This window comes from Brachyhypopomus gauderio, unplaced genomic scaffold (assembly GCF_052324685.1).
Source record: "Brachyhypopomus gauderio isolate BG-103 unplaced genomic scaffold, BGAUD_0.2 sc37, whole genome shotgun sequence".
NCBI lineage: Eukaryota > Metazoa > Chordata > Actinopteri > Gymnotiformes > Hypopomidae > Brachyhypopomus > Brachyhypopomus gauderio.
The window spans coordinates 3700327-3710638 of NW_027506867.1; the positions used below are offsets into that span (position 1 = coordinate 3700327).

At 45.7% G+C, this 10312-nt stretch overlaps 1 protein-coding gene across 1 annotated transcript in view; it reads right to left on the bottom strand.

Annotated features, from left to right (window-relative positions):
* Positions 1-6436: 6436 nt before the first annotated feature.
* aars2 (alanyl-tRNA synthetase 2, mitochondrial (putative)) overlaps positions 6437-10312 on the bottom strand; it is an 8932-nt gene continuing 5056 nt past the window's right edge. The window contains exons 11-22 of the mRNA XM_076985126.1: positions 10248-10312; positions 9665-9834; positions 9446-9559; positions 9189-9329; positions 8882-9019; positions 8682-8785; positions 8429-8537; positions 7865-7990; positions 7639-7749; positions 7377-7460; positions 7115-7228; positions 6437-6979 (exon numbers count right to left, since the gene is read on the bottom strand). The exon at positions 10248-10312 is cut by the window's right edge and continues 80 nt beyond it. Of these exons, the coding sequence (XP_076841241.1) occupies positions 6791-6979; positions 7115-7228; positions 7377-7460; positions 7639-7749; positions 7865-7990; positions 8429-8537; positions 8682-8785; positions 8882-9019; positions 9189-9329; positions 9446-9559; positions 9665-9834; positions 10248-10312 (1465 nt within the window). The 3' untranslated portion in view covers positions 6437-6790. The remainder of the gene's footprint in view (positions 6980-7114; positions 7229-7376; positions 7461-7638; positions 7750-7864; positions 7991-8428; positions 8538-8681; positions 8786-8881; positions 9020-9188; positions 9330-9445; positions 9560-9664; positions 9835-10247) is intronic.

Below are 10312 nucleotides of genomic sequence, written 5' to 3' on the forward strand. Positions count from 1 at the left end.
CTTGGTGTACTAATATTGGTGTACTTGTGACGCTGGCGTTGGCTGACGGACGAGACACGAGTCCGCTGGATTCAATCAACAACTACAGATATTGCGCAAAAGCGCACGGAAAAACTCTAACATTCACACACGACGAGCACAGGACACTGCGCGAACGCACATTAAGTAGACAAACCACATAAGCCCCACGTGATTACGAGACGAGCTACAGGTGAGACGGATTATCACAAGACACAACCGCACCTACGGAGATCCACAGATGCAGACGAGTAGAGGCAGAGGCGGTCTTTGCATAGAGGCGTGGCTAGGTAACTGCCTTGGGCCCCTCCCACTGCAGCCCACTGTAGGGGCCCCCTGATTAGCTGACTTATTTCTCGCATATTAATGTTGATGGGCCCCCTAGCTAAATTCGCCTTGAGCCCCCAAATTGCTAAGTCCGCCACTGAGTAGAGGTAGACGACGTAAACACACGCCCAAAAGGGAGGGGCCGGGATCCTCAACGTGACAGACTCCCCCATCAAGGGCACTACCCGTCTCGGGGTGCCAACAGGACCGAGTGCCCCGAACCCACGTCGATGGGCGGATCCGACGCGGACTCTCCTCTTCCTCCTCCGTGTAGGAACCATCCTCCTCCTCGGTGTAGGAGCCCTCTTCCTCCTCCTCCTCCCCACCATAGTCTACGGTGGGAGCGGAGCACACAGACGGAGGGTAGTCCTCTTCCTAAAAACCAAAACCTAAAGTTTTGTTTAATACCTTAAATGCTGTCCTAAAGGCACCACCAGTCACGCTTGTGGAATCACCTGAAATTTGTGAGGATTTCATGCAAGTCTTTATTGATAAGATTGATAGCATCAGGGCTAATATAAGCCCCCCCCCCCCCCCCCCCCCCTCGGAAATGAGAAACCAGTAGAGGTAGTAGGTTCTGCTGTTTTCAATCAGTTTGAACCTGTCTTTCTTTTGGATATTAAAGATATGGTCTCTCAGATGAAACCCTCAGCATCTCCATGTGATATTATTCCTACCCGCCTTATTAAAGAGGCTTTTGATATAATAGGGCCAGGTATTGCAGTAATCCTAAATGCAAGCTTATCTTCGGGCATTGTTCCAGCCTGTTGTAAGCAAGCTGTCATTCAGCCAATTTTGAAAAAACAAAACCTCAATCCAAACATCCTCAGTAATTTTCGGCCAATCTCCAAATTAAGTTTTATTTCTAAATTACTTGAAAAATCAGTCTTTCAGCAAATAACCTCATACCTATTAGAGAATGACATCTTTGAGGAATTTCAGTCTGGTTTTAAAGCACTTCATAGTACAGAGTCTGCGTTGCTAAGGGTGACAAATGACTTATTGTTAGCAACCGATTCAGGAAATTGTGCAGTTTTGTTTCTTTTAGACCTCAGTGCTGCGTTTGATACTGTCGACCATAGCCTGTTGCTTAAACGCCTTGAGCATATGGTTGGCTTTCAGGGAACCGTCCTAGATTGGTTTAGATCTTACCTGAGTAATAGGACTTTTAGGATAAATGTGGGAAATTGTTATTCATCTACCGCCAGTCTGAGATGCGGGGTTCCACAGGGTTCTATTTTGGGGCCTCCCCTTTTTTCACTGTATATGCTCCCTCTTGGCAGTATTATTAGGAAATATAATATAGCATTCCATTGTTATGCTGATGATACCCAGCTTTACATGCCCTTCAAGCCCAATGATCTCACAGCCGTAACTCAGCTAAGTGAAGGCTTAAAGGAGATAAATTCATGGATGGCTATTAATTATCTCCAACTAAATGAACAAAAATCAGAAATGCTTTTATTTGGCCCAGCTAAAGCTGTTGAAACAGCTTCAGAAAGTTTGAGCAAATTATCCAACTGTGTGAAGAATACTGTTAAAAACCTCGGGGTCATTTTTGATTCACAATTCAAATTTGACAAACAAATAAATTGTGTTGTGAGGAATAGCTTCTTCCAACTAAGAGAAATCGCCAAAATTAAGCCTTTTCTCTCGTATCAAGCACAGGAACAAGTCATTCATGCTTTTATATCAAATCGTTTGGATTATTGTAATTCTCTGTACCTGGGCATAAATGGAACCTCGCTGGCTCGACTCCAACTGGTACAAAATGCAGCAGCTAGAATGTTGACAGGCACAAAGAAAAGGGACCACATCACCCCTGTTTTAGCCTCTTTGCACTGGCTTCCTGTTTACCATAGAATTCATTTTAAGATTCTTCTATTTGTTTTTAAAGCCTTACATGGGCAAGCGCCATCATATATTAAGGACCTGCTCTGCCCTTATTCTGCCCCACGGTCTCTGAGGTCCTCTGACCAACTATTGTTGACTATTCCGCGTTCTCGTCTGAAGCTGAAAGGTGATCGAGCTTTTTCAGTTGCAGCTCCAAGATTATGGAATAGTCTCCCCTTCGAGGTTAGAGCTGCTCCATCTCTTACAACCTTCAAGTCGAGACTTAAAACACATATTTTTACCTTGGCCTTTTAAAACCTGTATATTTATCTTACATGGTGTATTTGTATGTATTTTAAATGTTTTATGCTATGTAATATTCTACGTGTTTTTTTTTTTATATGAGTTGGGCATATATTGTACTTTTTAGCCTCTGTACAGCACTTTGGTTGACTCAGTCATATAAAATGTGCTTTATAAATAAACTTACTTACTTACTTACTTCCTCCTCCTCCTCCCTCCCACCATAGTCTACGGTGGGAGCGGAGCACACAGAAGGAGGGTAGTCCTCGTCTTCCTCCTCCTCCCCACCGTAATCCATGGTGGGAGCGGAACACACGGATGGAGGGTAGGTCTCCTCCTCCTCCTCCTCCTTACTGTAGCCTACGGTGGGAGAGGGGCACACGCGCGGGGGGAGGTAATCCTCTTCCTCAGAGTCCTCCTCCCCAAACTCGCTCTCTGGGGTGGATGCGGTGGCGCCGATCACGCAGGCGCCCACCCTCAGAGGCGAGAGGGCGCGGGAAGGAGAGGGGTGTCGCTCTCGCCACATTCTCACCACGCCCTCACGGAGCATTTCCGCCAGCTCGGGGTTGTCCTGCTCGCATTCCCGAGCCGTAGCCAGCTGGTAGGCACACACCGGGTCCTGCTCCAGCTGCGCCAGCGTCGGCGTGGCTTCGCGGCGCTGGGGGGAGGAAGAGGCACGTTGATGATCCACAGACGCAGACAAGTAGACGTAGACGACATAAACACACGCCCAAAAGGAAGGGGCCGGGGTCCTCAACGTGACAGTACTAATATTCTCAGACATGAGTTTTAGCAGTCACATCAAATCAGTTAGTAAATCAGTATCGTGTGTTAAGAGCAGTGTTGCAAATAACGCCGTTAAAAATAACGGCGTCATTTTGTCAGTAATGGGATAATATAATTAATTACTTTTCCTGTCGTTACAACGCCGTTGACGTTACTGGTCATTAAAAGTGGTGCGTTACTATATATTGATATACTAACAGTAATGCGAGCGGACCGCTGCCCAGGCTAGTGAGGAGTAACAGATCTCGATAGGTCACAGTTCTCAGTGTAACACCTGTTTAACTTAACATGTCAGTAAGCGATTGGCTAAGGCAGCGTTATGGTTGCCAATCAGAGCCAGTGTTTTTACACGCGCGCCGAAGCACTCCAGTGACACATGACACAAACGGAGAAGAGGCAGAAATGGCGAGTTAGGAGCAAGCCAAAGAAAAATTTGCATTTTCAAGTTGCCGATATAAACATTATTTAAGAAAATACTTGAAGTTCCTGAATGTCTACCAGACTGTGTATTTGATTTATTTAATTAAGAATAGAGGTTTTATTATTAAGTTTATTAATGTCACAGTGTCTAAGGCTGTGCTGGTTTGGAACAGCAACAATTTTTAAGTCTCTGTGTCACGGTGAGGGGGCCGGGTCGCCACCAGAGGGCGCACATCCCCGCCAGCAGCCGATCCCAGCACACACCCCCGCACACGCAACCACTCCCACAGTCACAATCACCATCATACTGAGCACCTGTTTCTTGTTTACTTTGCTCTTCTTAAGCCCGCAGGTCGTCTGGTCCAGTGCTGCACATTGCCGCTACATGAGTGTCTCTGGTTTCTGCGTGTCAGTCACTGCGTTCCCTACCTGCGTGCGCGCTAAGAGCTTTACTGGTGTGCGCTACGAGCTTTACCTTGCATCACTTGCAGTGTGCGCTAAGAGCTTTACTGGTTTGGTTGCCATGGACAATAAACATCCTTCTGTTCAACCCCCGTCTCCGGCTGCCTCTGTCCCGACGCCCCCGGCGTCACAGAATGTGCAGCCTGGAGCAGCCGAAGGCGAGGGCGCCTCCGCTATAGAGGTGCTGGCCCACCAAGGCATCGCCCTGGGCAGACAACAGCAGGAGCTCCAGGAACTCCGCACGATGGTGACCACTCTGACGAGCTGCATACAGGCTTTGTCAGTGCAGACGTCCACACCCTCTCCGAGACCGCGGACACCGATTCCTCCTCCCGAGCCTTACAACGGGGATCCGCAACCCACACAGCCAGGTTAACCAAGGAGTGGCCTAGCCAGTCTCCAGACCTAAACCCTATAGAAAAACATTGGAGGGAGTTCAAACTCTGTGTTTCTCAGTGACAACCAAGAAACCTGGCTGATCTGGAGAAGATCTTTGTGGAGGAATGGGCCAAAATCCCTGCTGCAGTGTACAAACCTGGTGAAAAACTACAGGAACATTGTACTCTGTAACTGCAAACTCTCTAATTGCAAACAAAAGCTACTGTACCGAATATTAACATTGATTTTCACAGGTGTTCAAATACTTATTTGCAGCAGTAACACAAATACATTATTTATAAATCATACATTGTGACTTCCGGTTTTGTTTTTAGTTTTTTTTTTTGTTGTCTCACAGCGGACATGTACCTAAATTTCAGACCCCTCTATGATTTCTCAGTGAGAGAACTTCTCACTGTATTAATTCTTTACTTATTAAAAAAGACAAACATTTTTGGTAAATATTAAGCACAGAGGCAGCATTAATCCATTATGCTTTTAGACCTGCACTGAAAACTTGACCATGCTTTGAGTACTTCTTAATTCTTGTGTTCTAAGTTCTTGTGTTCTTAGTTCTTGTGTTCTAAGTTCTTCTTAGTTCTTGTGAGCACTGCACTTCTGACTTTTAGCACTACAACTCACTTTTATTTCTTTTCATTTTTCAACTGTTTTTCTTTTGGATTTAAATCGTTTTGATCTATGGAACATCTCTTTTGCGAGAAGCACCTTGAATTACTGCAAGGTATGAAAGTGCTACGTAAATAAACGTGTCTCGTCTTGCCTTGTATCTTATGGAAGTTTTTCTGTATCAATATTAAAATGGAAGTGTAATACACATTTGCATTTACATGTTCCACTCATACAAGCAACTTTGAGTTCAAAATTCAAATTTAAATGCAATAGTTCCATTAACATTTGCAATGTGGTAGACGTCTATTCATATTTCATTTACACATACATTTTAATGCTTTATTTGTGCCTTTATTGAAATGAAAATGTATTTCCCGATTTGAATTATCAAGTTCATGCGATCATGCAAAGGTTGTATCAAAATTGTAATTAAAATGCTATTCGCTTAATATGTTTTGCATTCCGTGATAATGCGTTTGAAAAGTAATTTTCAACCTCACCACCGTGTTAAAAAGATGTCAATATTCAAATGTTAATGGAGAAATAGCGCCTCTCCTGTTTGCAATAACATTACAATACCAACGACGCTCAAACTGTGTCAAAATGCATTTTGAAAATGCAATCCAAGCACTACATTCAAATTATAGTCAAATTAGATTCCATCAGCCTTCCAATCCATAGTGTTTCTTAAGATCACTCCTCGACCTCCAAGTAAAGGAAACAAGGCTGGAGGTGCATGTATCCAGATGGGGATGAAGCACGGGCATGCACATGGGAAGATTTTAAAAGCAGCTGCTCTCTCAAAACTGAGCTCCAGATCAGGGAGCATGTCTTACCACAAGGCTTTTAATTTGTAAACGATCCTGGTGTCGCTGGACAATTTCAAAAGACAACTAACGCTGCAGTTGCACTTTTGTTCTTTAAATTGTATGTTTATCTGTCTATGGTTATTTACATTTCTAGGTACAAGTTTTGATTCCTGTTGTTTAAATTTGAGCCTATGTTTATTTGCAATAATTATTTACTAGGCAATGACATTGATTCCGGTAGTTTAGTAGGAATCTGCCTCAAGGGTATTTGAATTCTTACTCATGTATGCTACTATCTAGCATGCATTCTGTGAACAGATGAAAGAGCGTCTGCTAAATGCCCTAAATGTAAATGTAAATATAAGGACACTCCAAAGACAGGAGGGGACATTCATTCTTGACATTGTCGAAGACACAGAGAAGACACTCCTTCCTTCCTTCCGTAACAACACAAAATTATGCTAATGAAGAACATAAGAAAATAGTTTATTACATATTTTCTACAATGCAAGAGTCCTTTTAAAACAAAGGAATGAGATTGAAGTATAACATTTTCACTGCCATACATCAACATAAATATAAATCAAGATTTAACATAGAATTTAAACATTTACATTATATATAGTCAAATTTACAGTCACATTAACTAAAGCTGTTAACGTCTAGAACCGTTAGTCATTCAAGTACACAAACCACATTCAGAGTGGTAAGATCTGTAACTAATCCATAAGATCATAGTGTAAGGTGTAGGGTCTTTTGAGTTCAGGGCTTCCAGTGTGTGTGTGTGTGTGTGTGTGTGTGTGTGTGTGTGTGTGTGGATACTCTCACTGAGCATGGAGTGTGTTCTGTTTGCTGTGGGCGAACTCCTCAGCCCAGCGCAGAGCCTCCAGCAGGCTGGTAATGTCTGTCGCCATGCCGACCCCTTTAGCCACCGTGGCTGAACCTCCAGCGTTCCCTCCTAAACGGCCACAGACGGCCAGGGCCCACTCACTCGCAGACACACACGTCTGACCCTTGGGGGGGGGGGGGGGGGGGGGGGGGGGATGAAACATTATCCAATAATGCAGCTGTAATAGTATTTGTAAATGAATATGTGCATATGTCTCAGTCTGCATATGTGTGTGTGTGTGTGTGTGTGTGTGTGTTACCTTAGGCACCTGACAAGCACACAGCACTCTCCCTGACGGCTGCAGGTGAGAGAGGAGCATGATGAAGGTGTGTGGCGTCTGTTCACTGAGCTGGTTCACCGTCTTCATCACCACCTGCACAAGCACCACCACAACCACGTCAGTACTTTAATGAGGCAGTTGGAGCAGCTGATGTGAATATAAACACACGAGAGGAAAAGCAGGGAAGGAAAAAAGACATGAAGGAGAAGAGTGTGTGAATGGGAGAAACAGGAAGACTGACCGATATGGAGTCGGTCTCTAGGGTGTCCACCAGCACTGTTTTATCAGAGTGTCTCTTCAACAACTCCAGAGCTTTAGCTGCAGCCTGCAGAGAAGGACACACCCCCCCCCCCCCCCCCCCCCCACACACACACACACACACACACACTTACTGTATGCAGGTACACTCAAGGTGATGGAAATATGCTTATCCTTTAATGATGGTTGGTGTGTGTGTGTGTGTGTGTGTGTGTGTGTGTGTGTGTGTGTGTGTGTGTGTGTACCTCTTTGATTTCTAGTTTTCTGATGACAGTGTTGGTTTGCCTCTGTAAAGACTTCAGTCGTGTCTGAAGCTCTCTCCTCTGCCACTGTGGTATGGGAGTTCCCTCAACAGCCTGATACACACATGCCCGCCAGCCAGCGTACAAACACACACAGATTAGAGGGAGCGGAGGAAACGTGGAAGCAGGTCACCGATGGAGAGAGAAGGTGGGGCGTGGAGGTACGTACATCCGTCAGCAGGCCAACCTCTTTAGAGAGCCTCTGAGCACTCCGTGATGAAGGGGTGTGGTTAGCAGTAATGCGTGCTGTCAGAGACTCCACCTCTTCCAGCAGAGCTTGCCCCGCCTCCCGTGCCTATGCAACAGGAGAGTGAATGTATTGGTTCACAATGCATCAGTACTATCTGCAAGGGCAGAGCTTGGCTTTTCATCACGAGGGACACTACCCAGATACAGGCTGCAAAAACTGTATAAACTCCACACTAACCAAATATTCAGAATTGAGCATGTTTACTGCTTTGTAAAAATTATCAATGAGAACATATGAATATTAAGATGTTTATTTCACCCGTTGATCCACCAAAAATGTCACATGTTAACAAGCAGTGGTTGAGTGTTGAATGGAGGTGAAATATTCTGATTGGCTATTGTAAATGTGCTGCATGATTACTGGGATACAGCTGAAAATGTGGTAAATAAATCCTTGGAAACAACCCAAGAGCTGAATTAAGAGCCAAGTATTATGGGATACCTTTGTTGAGAACACTGATAAATGGCAGCCATTTTGCCCCACCTGCTTGGCGTCATCTCCGGTGACGGCGATGACACGACTGATGCCCTTCACCATCTGCCGCTCAGATACGATGACGAGGTCCTGGATACCTCCTGTCCGCAGCAAATGCCTGTTCACAATACACTGTATTTTACTCTGAAGTGGTTTTCTACGGAGTTGAACATGCTCCGCTGAGGGCACTGAAGACACACACTAGACACACACTGGGTGACGGTTCTCCACTGAGTTACTCAAGTTCGGAGAGGAGGCTTACGTGCCACAGCAGAGCTCCACGGAAACCCGTCTGGGTGTGTGATCATGGAGGAGCTCTGGAACCGGCAGGCCCACAGACACCACACGCACCGGGTCGGGATACAGCTGAAATACACGCACGCACACGCGCAGCATTACTTCTACATCACACAGACACTGTCTCCAGCTGGAGAGCTGAGACATGCTGATGTCAGGTGTTACCTCGTCCACAGTCCTCAGTCCTTCAATCTGATTAGCTTGGGCTAGAGGGACTTCCTGTGTGTGCACCATATGGTTTTGTTGAATAACTTTCTGGACCAGCCTCTCCACTTCCTGAAGCTGGGATACACTCAAAGAAGTCTGCATGCGCGCGCGCGCACACACACACACACACACACACACACACTTACCTCTTGTACAGGACCCTAGGAAATTGTTATGGAAAAGCTTAACCATTCACGGGATGGTCCAGATGTGTGTTTATCTGTGCGTGATTGTGTGTGTGTGCCACAAGTCTGCACGTTCTTACCTTGGAGCTAAAGTCAAAGCGGAGACGGTCCGCTGTAACGTGGGACCCTCTCTGGACAACCTCTGACCCCAGCACATCCCGCAGGGCAAAGTTCAGCACGTGTGTGGCCGTGTGCTTCACCATACAGGACACACGCCGAGTCTACAGCACAGTTTTCAGTTTCATTATCAGAACAAAAGACAAGACACACACGATAAAACAGGGGACGTTTTGCAAAACGTGCCTGTGGTCACGTGTGCACGCGTGTGATGAAGTACCGTGTCTACGTGAAGCTGTATTTGGTCTCCAACTCGCAAAGTCTCCGTTGCAGTGACCTCGTGTACCACATAACCACCAGCCAAATGCACACACTCTACAGGGAATAGCACATCCTGGAAACACACGCAGCAGGTAAATCTAATCTCCTTTTACAAATCCAATCTCCTCCTGCAGATGGCTAATAATGTGTGTCGTCCCCCCCCCTGTGCTGTTCTAACCTGCAGTCCGTCCTTGGTGAAGTAGCCCAGGTCGTGCGTCTGGCCGCCCTGCTCCGCGTAGAAGCAGGTTCGCTCCAGCACCACCCCACAGCGCTGGCCCGCCTCCACCTCAGACGCCAGACGCTGGTTACAGTACAGCACCACCACCGTGGAGCTGCAGCGAGGGAACGCTGACGGAGAACGCAAGGGGGAGGGATGGAGGGAGAGACAGAACAGGATGGAGAAAGAGGATGGGTGAACAAGAGAGAGAAAAAAGTTAATATTTTAATTACTTTTGGTAAAATATCCTATATACTTGTATTTCCTGGTAGAAACAATATATTAGGAGCTCTAAACTCGTGGTAGAAACAATGTACTAGAAATTATAATCTGTCAGAAAACAGCGCTGTGGAATAGCTGTCAGAGTAAGGCTTTAGAAACACAGAGGTCATGGATATGTAAACTGCACTGAATGAAAGTCTATGCTATGAACATAGGAACTAGTGTGGTAGAAATTGTAATCTCTTCGTTGGAGCTATGAACTAGAAATGTTAATCTCCTGGTAAAATCAGGAGAGGTGTGTTAGAAATTCTAATCCCAGTACCGTATGTGCCATCTTGCTGCAGACTGTAGCTGTATTTAGGCGAGTCGTCCGTATGGGGGACTCCT